This window comes from Lentinula edodes (assembly GCF_021015755.1).
Source record: "Lentinula edodes strain Le(Bin) 0899 ss11 chromosome Unknown C8R40scaffold_15, whole genome shotgun sequence".
NCBI lineage: Eukaryota > Fungi > Basidiomycota > Agaricomycetes > Agaricales > Omphalotaceae > Lentinula > Lentinula edodes.
Genome location: NW_025764321.1, coordinates 68,962 through 90,146, shown reverse-complemented (window position 1 = coordinate 90,146; position 21,185 = coordinate 68,962). Strand labels below are relative to the sequence as shown.

General features: G+C 46.7%; 5 protein-coding genes across 5 annotated transcripts; 2 read left to right on the top strand and 3 right to left on the bottom strand.

Annotated features, from left to right (window-relative positions):
• Nucleotides 1–2,794: 2,794 nt before the first annotated feature.
• C8R40DRAFT_1044080 (uncharacterized protein) lies at nt 2,795–3,148 on the top strand (the record flags this gene model as incomplete). Its single annotated transcript, XM_046224207.1, has 1 exon — nt 2,795–3,148. The coding sequence occupies one exon, from the start codon at nt 2,795–2,797 to the stop codon at nt 3,146–3,148; it is 354 nt and encodes a 117-aa protein (XP_046086884.1).
• Nucleotides 3,149–3,816: 668 nt separating this feature from the next.
• Nucleotides 3,817–4,821, bottom strand: C8R40DRAFT_1169919 (uncharacterized protein; the record flags this gene model as incomplete). Its single annotated transcript, XM_046231455.1, has 4 exons — nt 3,817–4,341; nt 4,401–4,529; nt 4,592–4,642; nt 4,732–4,821. 4 exons carry the CDS (start codon nt 4,819–4,821, stop codon nt 3,817–3,819), a joined length of 795 nt encoding a protein of 264 aa, XP_046086883.1.
• A 6,379-nt stretch (nt 4,822–11,200) lies between these two features.
• On the bottom strand, nt 11,201–11,510 carry C8R40DRAFT_1101253 (uncharacterized protein). Its single transcript, XM_046227940.1, has one exon. The coding sequence runs from the start codon at nt 11,489–11,491 to the stop codon at nt 11,270–11,272; it is 222 nt and encodes a 73-aa protein (XP_046086882.1). The 5' UTR covers nt 11,492–11,510; the 3' UTR covers nt 11,201–11,269.
• Nucleotides 11,511–11,861: 351 nt separating this feature from the next.
• On the top strand, nt 11,862–12,797 carry C8R40DRAFT_1264823 (uncharacterized protein). Its single transcript, XM_046233898.1, has 2 exons — nt 11,862–11,977; nt 12,324–12,797. The coding sequence occupies exons 1-2, from the start codon at nt 11,873–11,875 to the stop codon at nt 12,534–12,536; spliced, it is 318 nt and encodes a 105-aa protein (XP_046086881.1). The 5' UTR covers nt 11,862–11,872; the 3' UTR covers nt 12,537–12,797.
• A 1,300-nt stretch (nt 12,798–14,097) lies between these two features.
• Nucleotides 14,098–14,604, bottom strand: C8R40DRAFT_1169916 (uncharacterized protein; the record flags this gene model as incomplete). Its single annotated transcript, XM_046231454.1, has 1 exon — nt 14,098–14,604. One exon carries the CDS (start codon nt 14,602–14,604, stop codon nt 14,098–14,100), a length of 507 nt encoding a protein of 168 aa, XP_046086880.1.
• Between the last annotated feature and the right edge of the window lie 6,581 nt (nt 14,605–21,185).

Genomic DNA, 21,185 nt, shown 5'->3' with positions numbered 1-21,185 from the left:
AATTGAGACCCAGATTGACAGTCAAAGTCAATACTGAATCAGTCTAATAAGTTGAAGGGACCATATACCCATACTACCACAAGTTGGTTAGTTTACCCATCCCCGATACTACCTTCGGATAGCAGTCTACCTGTTTGTCAAGCAGGATTATACCAGACTCGGACTACATCCGAAGGATGACCATTCACGTATGACATACCAAGGGTATTCCTATTGGACCTTACACTGGCAGGAGTTTGGAAGAACTTACTCAAGTGACCATGAGCCGAGGATTGACTTGAAATGACTTTCTAGAACTCAGGAATTATCAAATACTCTTTCTAGAACGAGATCATGCATTAATCTAAAAGACTGCGATTTAGTCTAATAGACCAATCAGGTTGCATGGTTGAGGAAAATGACTAGAAGAACGATCGAAGTACTGCGAGGCTCCGAAGACATATCAAATGAATGTCAAAGAGTCCTGACGTAGAAAATATTGAAGAATGCAATTAAATGAATACTATGCGTAACTCCCTTGATAGAGTATAGGCACATTGGGTGTCTGTTGAAAGAGAGAAGCAATTAGTTTAATCCAGATGAATCAGATTGATAGGATTAGAATTGAGGAGAGCTGATTTGCCTCCGGACGAGGTGACAAATGATCGAAGTAAGTGTTGAACAGCAATGACAGTTGAACACCATTCGAGTCATTCTCCAAAACAATCAAATTAAATGAATAACGAAGTACCTACCTATGTTTGGAGGTATACTTGAATCTTGGAACCATTATGGACCAAATAAGGACATGTAGATTCAAATTAAATGGTATCAGACCAGGTGTAGAAGTTTCCTTGCGGTTCCGAACATTTATTGTATTAAATTAATTGTACTGTGCAACTCTATATTCTGTATGTATAAATAGTGATCCGATGTATCTGGAATACAAGTGATTTTGGGACGACGTTGCAGTGCTAATCCGTAAAAAGGAAAGACACACTCCCACCAGACTGAAACCTCTTCGCTAGCAGCCATTGGGGCCCGGCACTTGTGAGTATAGGAACATTGTGTTCTGCTCCTTGTTGTAAGACCTGGGTCAAAATAGGTCTTAGGGTAGGTTTTGGTATATGGAGGTTTATGTTGTAGCATGCTAGGAGCAGGCTGGAGCTCGAAGGGAGCTACGAGAACCGCAACCGAGGACGGGAATGACCTAGTAGTGCCTGGAACGACGAGATGATGACCCTTGAGGGGGTTCCTAGGAGGTCCAGGGAGGTCCCTAAGGCGTAGGGAGGTTATGGAAGAGTGCGGGACCGTACGATATTGCGTAGTAGGAGTTGTACTCGCTAGAACATCAATATAGGATCGAGTAGGTCGTATGTGTAAATGGGTCTCGAGGGTGTAAGCTCCCGAGAAGGGATGTGCCAGGGAGGGTAGGTCCCTGGGGGCTAGGCTTGAGGATGGACGTCCTCGAGTGTGGGAGGGGGTAACAGAGAAGCAGTACGTAGTTCAACGTGAGGGGTAGCTTCGACGTTACCTAGGTCGAGGTCCCGAAGCTTACGAAGTAGCTAGGGAGCTCTGGGAGGTTTGGGGAAGGGTAGCTCACCAAAGCGTGTAGGCGTTGGGGAGCTTTAGTAATGTTCGAGGGAGCTTGGGGACTCACTCGGAAGGCTTAGACTTGAAGTAAAAGCGTATATTCGATTGTATAGGTGATCAGAGAGACAATAGACGAGAGTAAGGAGAAACAGAGGTAGTGAAACAGAGTGTAAAGAGAAATCCATATGGTTAGCAGGTACAAAGGGACAGGGACTGGACCTATGCAAAAGGGTGTGTGTTCAAAATATACCAAGCTGGGGCTTCAGGACGTTGCGGTGTTACTTAAATAGGTACGGGAAGTGAACAAGAGAACATCTGGAGGCATGAGGCAGCTAATCGGAGGGAGGAAGGTAATCGAGATTAATACTTAAAGGGGTTATCGGCTAGGAGGGTTTTCGTACGCGTGTCGGGGTGAAGGACGTTTGGGTAGCTGGGTCAGAAATACTTGGGGAGGTGTCTGGTGGTACTTGGGGAGGTGCAGAGGACATACAGGAGGTGGGTAGGACGTATGGCAACATGTGGCGGGTACTGGGACTGGTCTGGTTGTAACCAGGGCATGACAGGTTGGCTATATATACATAATCCAGTCTGCAAGAAACAACAATGTAATACTGTACAGTTCAGGAGCAAGGAAGGTAGCAGAAGCCAGTAGAAGGAGAAGATGGGTCAGGTGGATCAGTAATCAATGGGGAATTGACAACCATGGAATGTGATAGTAATGAGATGATGTATCATACAAGTAAAGGCATCGAGATGGTGAGAAAAGGAAAAAAATAGGCATGAAATTACCCCCCTCCTTATGACCATTGCCCTCGATGGTCAAGGTTTTGCTGCTGTCGGGTGCTTTGTGTAAAAGGCCTGAACAATTTTGTGCTAGGAGCAGGCTGGAGCTTGAAGGGGAATACGAGAACCACAACCAAGGACTGGAATAACCTAATAGTAGTATGAGAATGCAAGATGTGACCCTTGAGGAGGTTCCTGAGAGGTCCAGGGAGGTCCCTAGGACAATAGCCAGTGTGAGATGATGAGCTGAGAACTGGAAAGCATTAAGAGTCAGTTTGATGTGTAGAGTCGTCCTGACTTTACTTGTGTCAGATTCCTGTATATAGAAATTGATCTTTGATTGAAATCACACGTGACAACAGGGGAAAGCGCTTGTTTCACAGTAACAAGTGCCCACTTATCATTTTGTAATCTTTTGCTTTTCTGCACTCATTTTGCAATGCCTTCTCCATTATCTGAAGTCTCTGAAGCTACCAGAGCAAAATGGGTAATCACACTAATTGTTTCTCTGATACAATACGTTACCCTTGGTGTAGCAATGTATCTCACACCATTTTACAGCAAGGAAGACATGTATACCTCCTCTCTCACTGGAAAAAAATGGCTTGAAGAACTTCTTGTAGGCCATCCAGGGCATGCTTATATTGCACTTGGGATGCGTAGGCATGTGTTTCTTGCCTTGGTACTACAGATTAGGTGTATGGGATATATGGAGCCTCAGAAGTCTACAATCACACTTGAAGAATCACTGGCCATTTTTCTCTACACCTGTGTCACTGGGCTTGCTATATAAAGGACTTTCCTATCCCTCCTGGTAAATCATACTTGGCTGATGCAGGCTTTGGTATATGTGATGAACTTCTGGTACCATATCAGAGTGTGCGGTATCATCTAGCGGAATGGGGCCATGCTAATCAGCAGTAAGTGCATTCAAGTAGAACTATCTACCATTGTTGGATTCACTATGAATTTACCAGCCCAAAAAATGCACAGGAGCTTTACAATCTATGCCATGCTTCTGCCCAAAATTTTGTTGAACGTATTTTTGGTGTGATCAAGAAGCGCTGGGCTATTTTGACAACATCACCCCACTATGCAATGGATATACAGGCCCGCATCCCCTCAGCTCTGAGTGCTATTCACAACTTCATTTTGGAGCATGATCAGGCAGATCTTGATCGTTGGATTCTCGATGAACAGGTGGAGGATCCACTTCCAGGCCAACGTTGTCAGCAGGAAATTGATTTGGATCCCTAGCTACATCAGAGAAAATATCGCGGGCAGAAAAATGGCGTGCAGAAATTGCCCAGGATAGAATGGCAAATGAGATGTGGGAAAATTACCTATCCGTTCTGGAGGAATACCATAAGCAGGGCGGAGTTGATGCAATGGAAATAGCTCCATTGGATTAGACATTAAAATGGATATATCATACTCAAATGAGTGTATGGATAAAACTATTTAACATAAAAGCTTTGCAGCAATTTTTGCATGATCAACAGGATCCTCTTCTGCACCATATGCATCGGCAGCTGCATTGTCCCTTGCAAATAGGATTTTCAAGTCAGTAGCTTGATCATCTGAGATATAAAAACCCTGGACATCCTCCTTGATCCGCTGCCAGGCAATAGCTAGATTTTTCGAAGGGGAAAGTGCAGTTGATTTAGAGGTTGTGCCAAAAATGTCATGTAGCGTGTCACTGATACCATGTACAGACTGCCCCAGTGAATGAATTGCTTTGGGGCCTGTCAAACGCACATATTTGCTACTCCAGAGTGTCGGAGTGTTGGCTATATCAGAGGATGCACATTTCGGCGCAGGAGTTTTCTGTAGTTGTGATGAAGTGACAGAGGTCTGCGACAAAGTGGAGGAGACCTGCATGGAAACCTGGGACAAAGTATCCTGTGATTCATCAAAAGCCTGGGATGAAGTGATCTGTGACTCGGAAATGGCAGAATCCTCAGAGGGAGAACAATTTTCAACATCCTGTAAGGGAGTAGCAGAATGCAAACGGGGGTCTAACTCCGGCTCAGATAGTGAATCACCACTTTCCTGTGCTGTATTGTATCCTGGGATGCAGCATTGAAGACATGGACTCCTCTGGCCTGAGTCAGAATGATCTCATGCATCAGCTCCCAGAGAGGCCATCCACTTGTTTTGAAAGGTTTAAACTGCTTGTGAACAGATACAAAGTTCCTCCAAGCATCCTCAGTAGCAGAAACAATATTGAAGCCACCTTCATGAGTGGAAGTTCATCCTGAAGCTCCAGTATATGTTTCCCAAAGGACTGCAAGAATATCTGTGTGAAGCTTGCGGAGCTATATGATGATCAACCTAATTAGCTAAAGAAAATAGGAAAAACCATCGAGAACATACTGTAGAGCTGTAGTACTTCTTAATAGAAACAGCAGTTGGCCACTCCATGGCTTGGAGGACCACGAGCTTCAAGGTGTTTTGCAGCCTCATTGTACACAGTGCTATCAAAATTACCACCTTGTCCTACCCGTGATCTCTGGCTGTGTAAGAACCCAACCAGTGCCTTTACATCTCCAGAAGAGTGCTTTCAATCAACCTGATCCTTTTTTGGCTTGCCCATATGAAAATAGTGTTGAATATGAGTGGACACGATGCGCCGGTCGTAGAATGTGATAAAGAGATGTGTATGGTCACAATCTGTCACAATTATATAACGGTTACATAACTGATCAATTTCTATATATAGGAATCTGACACAAGTAAAGTCAGTGCAACTCTGCACATCAAACTGACTCTGAAGATTGACCTGGAAGAAGGCGCTTTGCCGCCTCTTGGTCAAATTTATCCTTTGTCTGAAAAGGAGCTAATCACCCTTAAAGACTTTATTAACAAACAGCTGGCTACTGGTGCCATCACCCCATCTTCCTCGCATCATGGTGCTCCGGTACTCTTCGTTCCCAAGAAGGACGGAAAACTTTGGCTTTGTGTGAACTTCCGCGGTCTCAACTGCATCACTAAGGAGGACCGCTATCCCTTGTCATTGATCTCGGACCTCCTCGACACTCCAAAATGAGCTAAAATCTGTACCAAACATGCTTATTATCTAGTCAGAATAGCAGAAGGTGACGAATGGAAAACCACCTTTCGGACCCAATATGGCTCTTATGAATGGCAGGTTATGCCTTTCGGCCTTACTAATGCTCCTGCTGCTTTCCAACATTTTGTTAATAACATCTTCTCTGACATGCTAGATGGTTGTGTCATTGTTTACCTCAACAACATCCTAATCTATCGTGATTCGCTGGAGGAACACCAAGAACACATCAAGGAAGTTCTTTGGCAGTTATGAAAACATTGGCTTTACGCCAATCCTGACAAATGCAAGCTCAATATAGATACTGTTGAGTATTTGGGTTATATCCTTTCTCCTGATGGATTGACCATGTCCAAAGAGAAAGTGCAGACCATTCTGGAATGGCCTGTTCCAAGGAAGCTTAATGTTAAGATCATGTACACCGTGTAACCGTTCCAGAGGCCACAAGGTGTCTAAAGGGCAGAGTGTCGAATGGGACAGTAGTGAAGTTATTAACTGTCACGAGGCGGCAGAGGCGGAGTGACTAGCGGAACGGGAAAGCGGAGTGACTAAGCAAGGCAGTGAGGCGGAGTGACTAAGCAGGTCAGCAAGGCGGAGCGACTAAGCGGAGCAGAGGCAAACTGGTCCCAGATAATGACAGAGATATATTGAGTATCATAGTCATAGGTAATAGTAAGTAAACACATACCTGGTCCCAGATAATGACAGAGAGGTCAAGATAAGGGACCAGGCTGTGGAGGGTTGGCTATATATACATAATCCGATCTGCGAGAAACAACAATGTAATACTGTACAGTTCAGGGGCAAGGAAGGTGGCGGAAGCCGATAGAAAGAGAAGGTGGGTCAGGTGGATCAGTAATCGATGGGGGTTGACAGCGATGGGATGATGTATCGTACAAGTAAAGGCGTCGAGACGGTGAGAAAGGGAAAATGATAGGGGCTGCATACTTTATGACATTAACAACACTGCTGTTACGCCGTTAGTCCCCGGAGATTGAGAGTAGAGAAGGGAGGAGCTAAGTAGCAGCCAGGTCAGAGCGGTGATATCGCCGGTGACGAGGAGCGAACCAGAGGACGTCTAAGTCCTAAGGTAGAGTAGAACGTACTTTGAGGCGTTGAGCCTGAAGACTTAGAGGAGCACAGAGTTAAGGAGGGAATCTAAGTCGATCTAAGTCAATCATTAAACTGAGGAACTACAGTAGCGTACAGGCAGTATTTATATCTACGGAGCAGCGCATCAGTGCGGAACGCCAGACTAACTACTAGGAGCTATACGTGTAGTACCTGCAGGGTAAAGTAAAAGACAATAAGGAGGGACTAGAATGAAAGGGTATGTGTAGCGGGAAAGAACAATAAGAGTGAGATTACAATAAACGGTGGATCTTCGGAATACCGAGCGGCGAAATGGAGGCCCGAGGCATGGGCTTGACACTCTCTCAGAGGAAAGAACTTTCCCATCAGCACCAAGATGATTGAATATGGGGCGCTGACCACCAGATTGGCTGGAATTTGAAGAGTTTTGAGGTTTACCTCCATTGAAGGGGTTGGGCTTAGGCATAAACAGTGCCAAAGAGCCTGATAGCTGAGTGTTGCTCTGCTGGTTAGTAGAACCAGCTTTGAAGTCCGTGGAACCCTTCTTTGGGTTCCGAGCAATAAAAGGCTTACCAGCCTCATGTTTCTTGGTTTCTTTGCATTTCCAATATCAATTGTCAATGTGAAGAACATCTTGACAATAGTCAGTGAGTGTCACCAGTTTGGGGAGATGCACCATTTTGTCCTTAATGTGTTCTGCCAAACCTTGTCCATAAGCCCATTTCAAGGCAACAAAGTCCCAGTTGGTACTGGCAGCCAGAGTGTTGAACTGGATGTTGTATTTCCGGATGTTTTTGGTTTCCTACATCTTCAGGTTACCAAGAGAATCGTCGGCCTTGCCTTGAGCATTGTAAATGCCGAAATTGTCCTAAAGCTCTTTTACAAGGGCTTTGAACAAGGATATCCAGGCAGGCAGAGAATTGAGATCCGGGTCAAGGATATTAGGAACAAACCACTCCTTGGCTGAGCCACTGAGGTAGGAGAGTGTATAGTTTACCTTTTGCTGATTGGTGAAATACTTTGGTCAGTCATTGAAGACCAGGGCAAGATTGACAAAGAAGGTTTTGAGCTTCCAGGGGTCCGAACCTTTGAATACCTCTGGCTTCTTGACCTTGCTCTTATATTCAGAGCTGTCAGAGGGTCAGTTGAGAGCAGCTAAAATTGTTTCAATAGACCCCTTGAAGCCAGAGAGGAGTTCCAACATAGCACATTGCTCATTGGGGATGTCAGGAGAGATAGGAGTACAAGATCCACCAGGACCACCAGGACCACCATGCGGTAAACTGCTGGAGTCATCATCCAGATTGTCATTGTCAGGAATGTCATTATTGGCACCTGGATTGTTGGGGTCAACAGGAGGGTCTTGATCATCATGATCACCAGCATCCAGATTGAAATGAGGAGGCAGGTCACAAGGAGAGTGAGAAGTGGCACGACATTGTGGTTGTTTCCCAGTATGACAAGCTATGGCTTGGAGGATTGGAGACTCAATTTGAGTAATGGAACAGCCCCAAACTGGGGCGACCACGGGGGTTGTCCACAATGAGGGGTCAGAACTTGAACTGTTGATCTTCTTCCATGGCTTCAGGAAGAGTTGATGTCATAGGGACAGTAGCTGGACCAAAACTGTGAATACAGTAATGTGGTTGACCAATAGCAGAGATGGATTCAGAGAAAGGGGCAAATGATTGGGCTGTAGTGAAGAATGTGTTTTCTTTGGAGTTTGCTCTAGATGGGCTTGAGTTCTTGGAGGCATAAAAGATGATATGTCAGTACAACATTACTGGGTTGAGTTTAATTATGATGTTAAGATTATGTACACCATGAAGCCGTGCCAGAGGCCACAAGGTGTCTAAGGGTGGAGGGTTGAATGGGACAGTAGTGAAGTTATTAACAACACCACCATTACACTGCTAGTCCCCAGAGATTGAGAGTAGAGAAGAAGGTAACTAGGAGCAGCCAAGCTGGAGCGGCAGTAATGCCAACAATGAGGAGCGAACCAAAGAACTTATAGTCCTGAGGTCAGAGTAGAGAGAACTTCAAGGCAATGAGTCTGAAGATTAAACAACAGAGAGAGACAAGAGAGGGTGATCTAGGAAGATCTAAGTTGGTCTAAGTCAATAATTAAACTGAGGAACTACAGTATAGTACAGGAGTATTTATACCTATGGATTGGCGCATCAGAGCAGAGTGCCAGACTTACTAGGAGCTATATGTATAGTACCTGCAGGGTGGAGAATAAGACAATAAGAGAGAGAATAAAATAATAAAGAAGAGGCTAGATAGAAAGGGAATGTGTAGCAAGAAAGAACAATAAGAACAAGATTACAATGAAAGGTAGATCTCGGAATACCGAGCAGTGGAGCAGGGCACCAAGGCATGGACTTGACAGATGCTCAACACGTCCTTCAATTGTTTGTCATCCCCTCTGGAGGCAAATCAGCTCTCCTCGTTTCTAATCCTAATAATCTGATTCATCTGGATTAAACTAATTACTTTTCTCTTTCAATAGACACCCATTGTGTCTATACTCTATCAAGGGAGTTGTGCATAGTATTTATTTAATTGTATTCTTCAATATTTCTGTGTCAGGACATTCATTCAATATGTCTTTGGAGCCTTGCAGTACTTCAATCATCTTTCTAGTACCTGATTGGTCTATTAAACTAAATTGCAGTCTTTTGATTAATGCATGATCTCGTTCCAGAATGTGTATTTGACAATTCCTGAGTTCTAGAAAGTCATTTTGAGTCAACCCTTGGCTCATGGTCACTTGAGTAAGTTCTTCCAAACTCCTGCCAGTGTAATGTCCAATAAGAATACCCTTGGTATGTCATATGTGAATGGTCATTCTTCAGATGTAGTCCAAGTCTGGTATAATCCTGCTTGACAAACAGGTAGACTTTTATCCAAAGGTAGTATTGGGGATGGGTAAACTAACGAATTTGTGGTAGTATGGGTATAGGGTCCCTTCAACTTATTAGACTGATTCAGTATTGACTGTGACTGTCAATTTAGATCTCAATTACAGTCCTGTTGATACAAATCTACACATGAAAGTGTCACAATTCACTGCATAGACGTCTAGCCAAAATTTAGGCATGTCAGCACATAGGCTTCTTCCTCATCATTATGCAGCATCAAGCTCCATAGTTTTGATCTGACTGGCACTCATATATCATCTCTCATTGATTTGGGTTCCTCTTTTGCCAATGATACATCCTACTAAATCATTTGGAATGTAGATCTTGTCATAAAGTACGCAGCCCCTATCATTTTCCTTTTCTCACCGTCTCGATGCCTTTACTTGTACGATATATCATCCCATCACTGTCAAACCCCTATTGATTACTGATCCACCTGACCCATCTTCTCTTTCTACCGGCTTCCGCCACCTTCTGTCATGCCCTGACCATAACCAGACCAGCCCCAGCATCAGCCCACACGTTCTCACATTCCCGACTCTCCTTGCACCTCCCCAGGACATCCCTGAGGCAGTACGCACCTCCCCAAGACAGTACCACCACCCCCTGAAAACGTCCGGACAACCATTCCGACACGCGTATGAAGCCCTCTGACACCAGCCCCATTAAGTACCAATCTCGATCGCCTGTCTCTCTCGATTATCTGCCTCATGCTCCCTAGGTTCTGATGTTCCCTTGTTCACTTCCCGTACCTATTTAAGTAGCTCCGCAACGTCCCCAAGCGCCAGCTTGGTATATTTTGAACACACACCCTTTTGCATAGGTCCAGTCCCTGTCCCTTTGTACCTGCTAACCATACGGATTTCTCTTTACTCTCTGTTTCACTACCTCTGTTTCTCCTTACTCTTGTCCATTGTCTCTCTGATCGCCTATACGATCGAATATACACTTTTACTTCAAGTCTAAGCCTTCCGAGTGAGTCCCCGAGCTCCCTCGAACATTACTAAAGCTCCCCAACGCCTACCCGCCTTGGTGAGCTACCCTTCCCCAAACCTCCCAGAGCTCCCTAGCTACTTTGTAAGCTTCGGGACCTCGATCTAGGTAACGTCGAAGCTACCCCTCACGTCGGACTACGTATTGCTTCTCCGTTACCACCTCCCACACTCGAGGACGTCCATCCTCAAGCTCAGCCCCCAGGGACCTACCCTCCCTGACATATCCCTTCTCGGGAGCTTACACTCTCGAGACCCAGTTGCATATATGACCTACTCGATCCTATATTGACGTTCTAGCGAGTACAACTCCTACTACGCAATACCGTACGGTCCCGCACTCTTCCTTAACCTCCCTACGCCTTAGGGACCTCCCTGGACCTCCTAGGAACCCCCTCAAGGGTCATCATCTCGTCGTTCCAGGCACTACTAGGTCATTCCCGTCCTCGGTCGCGGTTCTCGTAGCTCCCTTCGAGCTCCAGCCTGCTCCTAGCACGCTACAACATAAAACTTCATATACCAAACCTACCCTAAGACCCATTTTGACCCAGGTCTTACACCTTCCTTGCCCTTGAACTGTACAGTATTACATCATTGTTTCTCGCAGATCAGATTATGTATATATAGCCAACCCTCCACAGCCTGGTCCCTTATCTTGACCTCTCTGTCATTATCTGGGACCAGGTATGTGCTTACTTACTACTACCTATGACTACGATACTCAATATATCTCTGTCATTATCTGGGACCAGTTTGCCTCCGCTCTGCTTAGTCGCTCTGCCTCACTGACTTGATTAGTCGCTCCGCCTCACTGCCTTGCTTAGTCACTCCGCTAGTCACTCCGCCTCTGCCGCTTCGTGACAGATCTGCTGTATTTGAAGTTGCAGGGAGGGATTTCCAGCAGCGTAGCTGGAGAATCCAGGAACATAAGGCATGGAAATAATGGTGGCAGGGGGGCGTGGAGTACTGCTAGTGTAACTAGAATGACAATAGCTTGAACCAGAGGTAGCAGGCATGCACTCTTGAGCCTTGATCAATATGTTGCCAATATAGTACATGGAAATGTGAATTGCATCAGCGACACCCACAATGCTAAGCACTCACTAAAAGCTATTATCCATCAAGGACAAATGACCACTTGAAATGCCTGACCTCAGTAGAACCAGGTAACATGCTCTCACCACAATCCACATAGCAGAAAGAATGTGGCTGGACTTTTCAAGCATTGCATGTGATATGTGGCTGTGCAAAAGGCACTAAAGCTTAGCATTCTGAGCTTTGGCACTGGATTTGACTAGTGGTTGTGTTATTAAAGCGGAAATTGAACAACAAAAACAGCGGAATCATGGCTGTGCAAAAAGCACCTGACTAGTGGCTGTGCCATTAGAGCGGAAATCCACAAATGTTACATAACCAATAACAGCTTGCTCTTTGCTCTCATGTCACTCACAGTCCCCCCATGGCTCAGGGCCAAAGACCAGGCACTCTCTCTGTTCTTCTCAAAGGTAGTCACAGATGCAAAGGAGGATGATCAAACCTTACAAGTGTGCCTAGGACTTCTGTTTCCCACTTGAATTCATTCTCACCCAGATATTCAGCCTTTTGCAACAGCTATGTCATGTCCTGACCGCCACCAGACCCATCTCAGCACCAACCAGAAGCTCCCATACGTCTTATCTAGCTCTGTAAACCCCCAAGACAGTACCGCCACTCCCCTGTAACCCTCCCATTACCCGAATGTCTGATGACTTTCTGAACATGCATACCTCCCCCGGCACGCATACAGGACCCTCTATGATCAACTCCATTAAGTATCAATCTTGATTACCGCCTCATGTTCACCAGATCCCCTGATGTTCCCTTATTCACTTCCCGTACCTATTTAAGTAGCTCCGCAACGTCCTATCTGGACTGGGCTTAAGCAAACAGGACAGCTACCTAGGCCGTACAAGGGGAGGTGGGATAAGTGCCGCTACTGGTGTAGGGAGCCTGACCAGTGGTGGTTGCGGAGCTTGGGTGGACCTAGCCAAAGGTCCTGGAGTGGGGGAAGGAGGTGTAGTTGGTGAGGATGGAGGTGGTTGGGGGTGTGGAGCCTCGACGTAGACTGTAAGTCATAGGAGAGGCTCAGGAAGTATAGAGAGGTGTTCAGAGAGGTGAGACAGAGAAGAGAAACAGAGTTGAGTGAAACAGAGGTGAAGGAAACAGAGTTGAGGGAAACAGATAAAGAGGAAATGTATGACAGGTGAGATGTGTCAGGCCCTGTTAGCAAGTACAAGTAAACTGTACTAACAGGGACCAAGCCAGGTTGGAAGAGTTTCCAGATAAGATTTGACAATAACACGCTGGGGAGCTCTGAGGGGAGTCCCCAGCCTATATACTATACATGTGACAGCCATGTGGCATATTACATAATGGTAAAAGCGAACAAGGGGAGCTCTGGGTACACAGTGGGGAGATATAGGAAGGTAGTAAGGAGGAATATGATAGGTAAGGAAGCAAAATCAGGCAAGGCATGACACATCCATCCATTTACCGCAAATTTCCTCTATCTTGTTTCTTAACCAATGCTGTGGACAGCATTGTAAGGAGCCTTGCATTTAATCCTATCGAAAAAACAGAGCACTGGAGGTGCCGCAAATTTTTCAGCCATGTAGTCCAGAGTTATATTCCCACCAAAGCCTGGGCGGTAATTGATGACTTTCAGACCACCACAGCTCCATCCAAGGTTGATATAGAAATGGACTCAGAAACGGAAACCCAGGAAACAATATTGGGAAGCTCAGAGAATGTGAAATTCAGTCCCAACCACTAACACAAAATCCAACTGAGCCAAAAGGCTACTATGACAGGATAATTGTCATAGGTGGTTGGGACTATATATAGGATTCAAGGATCGAACCTACTGTATCCCACCGACAAAAGGACCATTCTGCTTGACTGCTTCAGCTATCCTTCCAGCTACCATTCTATCGACTACAATTCTGTTCCTCAATCGATTGCTTTTTGAACAAAACATGTGTTGCACTCACATAGAATTCGACCTCCTCCTTTAGCCTTGCTACATAATCACTCGGAGCCTTGTCAGGAGCATTGAGAACAAGAACTTTTGGTTTGTTTACGCTAGCAGATGCCATGGTTGACGACGTTCAGTTGAAGCGAAGCTGAATCGACGGATTGGAGGTAAAGAAGCCGATCTGAAATGCTTCTTATAGAGCCTGATGTATGTAGTATAAAGCATACATGACGCTCAAACAATACCTAGGCTCGATACATAGTTTTTAGTAAGCAAAATGTCGCACTCCAGTTCTCAAATTCTCGAGTTTTACACACGGTCGGAGGTACCGGCGAAGAAGTTTAGAATAAAAATAAAAAGCTTGTGATACGAAATCCTAGTATGTTGCCTATGATATAAACGAATAATGAACATGTATGCATACAAGTTCTTCAATTTTTCCGATTGCATCTCTCAACCTTGGTGAATCTTGAGCCGTCTTCACCGACGAAAACAAGAAGCAAGCCTTCTTTCTGGCTGGTTAGGACTGGAATTGGCAAAGTCATTGTTAGATACAAGTTGGCAGACCAAGAATACGTGCATGCAGCCAGGGACAACAAAATACCATTCAAACAGATTGGTTTATACAAGCAATCTATAGTTAGATGTTAACTAATACAACTTTTTCACTACAAAATGTGAGTCCTGGGGAGCAGAGGGCCATGCATAGCTCATGTGGTCTGAGCTCCAATCCTTTGTCCAGCTCTTAATGTCTTTTGAATTATTCCACTTTGGCCATTTTTCAACAAACCATGGCAGGCCCGCCATCTGCTTCTCAATCGCCTTCCTCAACCGATTCGGGGTGATTGCCTCAGTCTCTCCTTTCACCATTTGGCTGTCAGCATTGAGCTTGTGCAGTATCAGGGCCTTGCATTGAGTGACCACCCAATCCTCCATCAAACTCCGAAGTCCTGCGCCTCCTGTAGTCTTTCCAGTCAAACTGATGTCAAAGTGGGAATAAACCCATTCTGCAATGACCAACGCATCTGCTTTAGCCTGTATATAACTATCATGCTGGTGAGGGGAGATGGATTCTGTAACGTCTTGGGTTCCTGCTTCATATTCAGAGTATAGGCGATAATCCAGGACAGAACCAAGAAGGGCAATGTTGTGAAGCATAAAGAAACCAACAATATCCTCCAGTATGCTGAAATTGGGAAGATGAGGGATGACATGAGAGTGTCAAGTCCATGCCGCGGGCCTCCATTCCGCCGCTCGGTACTCCGAAGATCTGCTCTTTATTGTAATCTCTCTCCTATTGTTCTTTCTCGCTACACATATCCTTTCGTTCTAGTCTCTCATTATTGTCTTTTACTCTTTCGTTCTAGTCTCTCCTTATTGTCTTTTACTCTACCCTGCAGGTACTACTCGTATAGCTCCTAGTAGTTAGTCTAGCGCTCCGCACCGATGCGCCGTTCCGTAGATATAAATACTGTCTGTACGCTACTGTAGTTCCTCAGTTTAATTATCGACTTAGACCGACTTAGATTCCCTCTTTCACTCTGTGCTCTCTAAGTCTTCAGGCTCAACGCCTTGAAGTACTCTCTGTGCTACCTTAGGACTAGACGTCCTCTGGCTCGCTCCTCGTCACCGGCGATACCGCCGCTCCGACTTGGCTGCTTCTCAGTTCCTCCCTTCTCTACTCTCGATCTCCGGGGACTAACGGCGTAACGGCGGTGTTGTTAATAACTTCACTACTGTCCCACTCGTCTTCCGCACTTAGACACCCTGTGGCTCTGGCACGGCTTCATGGTGTACATAATCTTAACATCATAATTAAACTCAATCCGTTAACGTCGTACTGACATATCATTTTTATGCCTCTGAAAACTCGAGCTCAATCTAGAGCTAACTCCGAAGAAAATACTTTCTTCACTACAGCCCAATCTTTCGCCCCTTTCTCTGACTCTATCTCTGCAATTGGTCAACCACGTCGCCGTAATCGCGGTTTCGGTCCAGCCACAGTTCCAACTACGTCAACTCTTCCTGAAGCCATGGAGGAAGAACAGCAATTTGAGTACAGTACTTTATTCACTAGTGACGGACAACCTGTCCAAGTCCTGACCCCTCGCCGGGGACAACCCCCCGTGGTCGCTCCGGCTCGGGGCCGCTCTACTACTCGAATTGACTCTCCAATCCTCCAAGCCATCGCTCGCCGTACGGGAAAACAACCCCAACGTCGTGCTGCTTCTGAATCTCCTCGTGACCCACCTCCTCACTTCAATTTGGATACCGGTGATCACGATGATCAAGACCCTCCTGTCGACCCCGATGACCCGGGCGCCGACAACAATCATGACGACCTGGATGACGATTCCGGCGGTTTACCGCGTGGTGAGCCCGATGACCCCAGTGGACCTGGCGGTCCCGGCGGTCCCGGCGGACCTGGTGGTCCTGGTGGACCTGGTGGACCTCGTTCCTCCAACTCTCCTGACATCCCCAACGAGCAACGTGCTATGTTGGATCTCCTCTCGGGGTTTAAGGTTTCTATGGAAACCCTCGGTTCCGTTCTCGCCGCACTCGGCCGTCCCTCTGACAGCTCTGAATCCAAGAGCAAGGTCAAGGAGCCCGAGGTATTCGACGGTTCGGACCCCCGAAAACTCAAAACATTCTTCGTCAATCTCGCCCTGGTCTTCAATGACCGTCCCAAGTACTTCACCGACCAACGGAAGGTGAACTACACTCTCTCTTATCTCAGTGGGTCAGCCAAAGAATGGTTTGTCCCTGATATCCTCGATCCGGATCTCGACTCGCTGCCGGCCTGGACGTCGTCCTTCACGGCCCTTGTAAAGGAGCTACAGGACAATTTCGGCGTTTACGACGCCCAAGGCGAGGCCGAGGACGCCCTTGGTAACCTTAAGATGAAGGAAACCGAGAACATCCGGAAGTACAACATCCGGTTCAACACCCTGGCTGCTAGTACCAACTGGGATTCTGCTGCCCTGAAATGGGCTTATGGACGAGGCTTGGCCGAACGCATTAAGGACGAAATGGCGCGGTTGCCCGAACCGGCGACGCTCGCCGCTTATCGTCTAGAAGTTCTTCGTATTGACAATCGTTATTGGAAGCGCGAAGAAACCAAGAAGCGTGAGGCTGGCAAGCCTTTTATTGCTCGGAACCCGAAGAAGGGTTCCTCGGACTTCAAGACTGGTTCTACTAACCAGCAAAACAATTCTCAGCCTTCGGGCTCTTCGGCGCCGCTCACGCCGAAACCTAAACCCTTCTCTGGTGGTAAGCCTAACAACAATGGTAAGCCCCAGAACTCTTCGAATTCCGGCCAATCTGGCGGTCAGCGCCCCGCGTTCAACCATCTAGGAGCAGATGGTAAAGTACTTCCCTCCGAACGGGAAAGAAGGATGAAGAACAACCTTTGTCTCTTCTGCGGTGGTAAGCATCAGATTGCCGACTGCAACAAGCGAAAGGCCCGGGAATCGAAGGGCCGCGCTGCCGAGGTTGAAGAAACCCCCGAAGCAACCATTGAGGTTGTTGAAGAGGATTCGGAAAACTAATCCGCAGCTCTTGTTCCCCGGTACGAAACGGGAGCTGCGTTGATCAGGTTCGTACCTCACCTGGGGAGTTATATCTCAACGCGTCCGCTCTTTCTTCCATTGAACGATCTCTTGTAATATCTTTGACTACTGAATTTCCTTTGTCCGATTCGGCCGCGCCGGCCGAACCCATTTCTGCTCTTCTCAAATTTCCTACTCTTGTTGATTCTGGTTCTACTGACTCTTTCATCGATACTCGTTATGTTTATCAAAATTCCATTCCTACGACCAAAATCTCTCCTGTTAATCTTCGTCTCTTTGATGGTTCATTATCTTCTAAACCCATTACCGATATGGCGAATATCGCCGTTCGGTTCCCTTCCGGCGAGCTGCTTCTCTTACCCTTTTATGTTACACATTTAGATTCATCTTGTAAAGCAGTATTAGGTTACAGTTTCTTATCCCGCTACAATCCGTTGATTGACTGGGCATCTTGAAACATTACGTTCCGTAACACTTCACATTTTGATTCTCCACAGACGTCTGTGCCTTCTGCTATCAACCCCGTTGTTGCAAAGGTCGCTGTTCCGCTACCGGAACTTTCGCCGTCAGTTTCACCGACAATTCTGGAGACCCCTCCTGGGGACTCACCTCGCTCTCGCTCTCGCTCCCGCTCTGGGACTTTACGGGCCAAGCCCCTTTCGTCCAAATTTCCTTTTGAACCCATCTATTCTTACCCTACGGTCTCTCAATTCGCTGCTCAACTGGAAACTCCCGAGGTCGACATTGCACTCGTCAGTGCTGCAGTCTTTAACAGGGCTTGCAAGGACGCTGGTATGGAACCGATTCTACTTCATGCTATCCACTCAGAGGTCGCGGCCCGCGCCGCCGACCGCTCTTCCACCACTCCTACTGTCCCTCCACTCCATCCTTCTATCCCAGAAGAGTACGCGGAGTTTGCAGACGTCTTCGACGAGATTGCTGCAGATTCACTTCCTGAACATAGACCTTACGACCTGAAGATTGACTTGGAAGAAGGCGCTTCGCCGCCTCTCGGCCGTATTTATCCTTTGTCTGAAAAGGAGCTAGTCGCCCTTAAAGACTTTATTGACAAACAGCTGGCTACTGGTGCCATCACCCCATCATCCTCTCCTCACGGCGCTCCGGTCCTTTTTGTCCCGAAGAAAGACGGCAAACTTCGCCTTTGCGTCGATTTCCGTGGACTCAATCGTATCACCAAAAAGGATCGTTACCCACTCCCACTCATTTCAGATCTTCTCGACACTCCGAAAAGAGCTAAAATATACACCAAATTGGATCTCGCTCACGCTTATCATCTAGTCAGAATCGCTGAAGGCGATGAATGGAAAACCACCTTTCGGACCCGCTACGGCTCTTACGAATGGAAGGTCATGCCGTTCGGCCTTACGAACGCCCCTGCGGCTTTCCAGCGGTTTGTTAATGACATCTTCTCTGACATGCTCGATGTCTGTGTTATTGTCTATCTTGACGATATTCTAATCTACTCTGATACGCCAGAAGAACACCGAGAACACGTTAAGGAGGTTCTTCGGCGGTTACGGAAACATCGGCTTTACGCCAACCCCGACAAGTGCGAATTCAATATGGATACTGTTGAGTATTTGGGTTATATTCTTTCTCCCGACGGATTGACTATGTCCAAGGAGAAAGTTCAGACAGTTCTAGAGTGGCCGGTTCCGAGGAAGGTTAAGGACATTCAGTCCTTCTTGGGTTTTGCAAACTTCTATCGTCGTTTTATTTATAACTATAGTGATATCGTTGTGCCGATGACTCGGCTTACCCGAAAAGGCGCTTCCTGGATCTGGGACAGCAGCTGTCAAGAGGCCTTCGAAAATCTCAAGACTGCTTTCACTTCTGCGCCGATACTGGCCCATTGGGAGCCAAATCGCCCACTTATCGTGGAAACCGACGCTTCCGATTATGCCATTGCGGCTATTCTTTCCATCCAATATGCTGACGGTGAAATTCATCCTCTAGCCTTCCTTTCCAGAACGCTTCATGCGGCTGAACTCAATTACGATACCCACGACAAAGAGCTACTGGCCATCTTCGAGGCCTTTAAAGCTTGGCGTCATTATCTGGAAGGCTCGGGTGATCCGGTGGACGTCGTCACCGATCACAAAAATCTTGAGTATTTTTCTACTACCAAGGTTCTCACCCGCCGACAGGTCCAATGGTCAGAATTTTTACACCAATTTAATATGGTCATTCGCTTCCGGCCGGGGAAACTCGGCGAGAAACCCGACTCGATAACTAGACGCTGGGACGTCTACCCTAAAGAGGGGGATATCGGCTACGCCCAAGTGAACCCTCACAACTTCCGTCCTATCTTTACTAACGAACAACTCACTGCGTCTCTTCGAGCTACCTTCTTGGAAGGCCCGGTTTTACGAGCCTCGATTATCATGGATATCGAAGCTCTACACCAAGCTATCATTCTCGCCCTTCCCGCCGATCCGAGCTCCGTTGTTGGTTTGGAACTTGCAAAAGATCCTTCCAATAAACGTTGGAGCTTAGGTAGTGACAAGCTACTATGCCTTGACGACCGTATTTATGTTCCTAATCACGGCGATCTTCGCCTTCAAGTCCTCCGCTACTTCCATGATCATCCACTTTCCGGCCATTTCGGCCAGAACCGCACTCTCGAAGCTGTACGTCGTCAATACACCTGGCCCAAGGTCAGAGACTTTGTTCGTGACTACGTTACCTCTTGCACTATCTGTGGTCGCAATAAGCCCCGCCGTCATCGGCCTTACGGCTTGTTGAAACCTCTGCCGGTTCCGGTTCGACCATGGGATTCCATCTCCATGGACTTCATTGAGCAACTGCCAATGTCGAATGGCTATACAGCTATACTAGTCGTTGTGGATCGATCTTCCAAACAAGCTATATTTATTCCAACTCACGACACCATTACTTCCGAACAACTAGCTGAGCTTTTTGTTATTCACGTCTTCTCTAAGCATGGTGTCCCTAATCATGTTACTTCCGATCGTGGTTCCGAATTTGTTTCGGCGTTCTTCCGGGCTCTCGGTAAAGCGCTCTCTATGGAACTTCATTATACCTCTGGATATCATCCGGAAGCCGATGGGCAAACTGAGCGTGTCAATCAGACTCTCGAGCAGTACATCAGGATCTATTGTTCCTACCAACAAGATGACTGGTCGCCTTTACTCCCGATCGCCGAATTCGCCTATAACAACGCTCCCAACGCTTCCACAGGTATTACTCCATTCTTCGCTAACAAAGGATACCACCCAAACATCACCGTTCGGCCCGAGGTCGACATGAAGTCTGATCTGGCTAGAGACTTCGTCGTCAACCTTGATGAACTCCACGCTTTCCTTCGAGAGGAAATCCTTTTAGCTCAATCTCGTTACAAGGAACAAGCTGACAGGAAAAGAATCTCGCATCCGGAGTTCCCGATCGGCTCCGAAGTATTTGTTCTTGCTAAGCACATTCGCTCTACCCGTCCTACTGAAAAATTCTCTGAAAAATATCTTGGTCCTTTCAAGGTCATAAGTCGACCTGGTACTTTGTCTTACGAGCTCAATACCCGGACATAGGTGAGAAATCCAGACACATCGACGTGGGAAGTATGAACAGCGAATGAGGTTGCTGCGAGAGCCCAGCGCTTACAGTAGTAGAACGACTTTTTGAGAAACTGACCTGCAACGCTGTCAGTTGCTATTCCGCGTGGAGGGGGAAATACATCTGGGGATAGAGGGATGTCTAGACAGTTGAGAATTTTTCCATTCGGTGTTGCAGCAGCTTGTATAATGTCAACAAAGGTTCCAGGCATATGAGCCAGACTAGGTTCAATTTCGCCAGCCTGTGTGCGGTCTGGGACGACAGAGGAATCTAATGATTATGTCATTTGAATTCAACTACACTTGGTGTTTCAAAACATACCATGAAGAGTGCGCATTTCATTAAGGTCACCAATGTGCTCTGCAAATGTAGAGTCATTGAATCCTAATTCACTTTGATCAGGAGGCTCGCAGTTCCTGATGAGGATATGGTTCTGGTGAAGGAGATATTGCTTCCTTGATTCCAGATACAGGTGTGAAGAGTTCCATTCTTTAGCCTGAACCTCATGTATGGGAAACCTCCGGGTGGGTGCCTGTTGGACAGCGCGACCATCTGAATCTGCAGTGCTCTTGATCATCT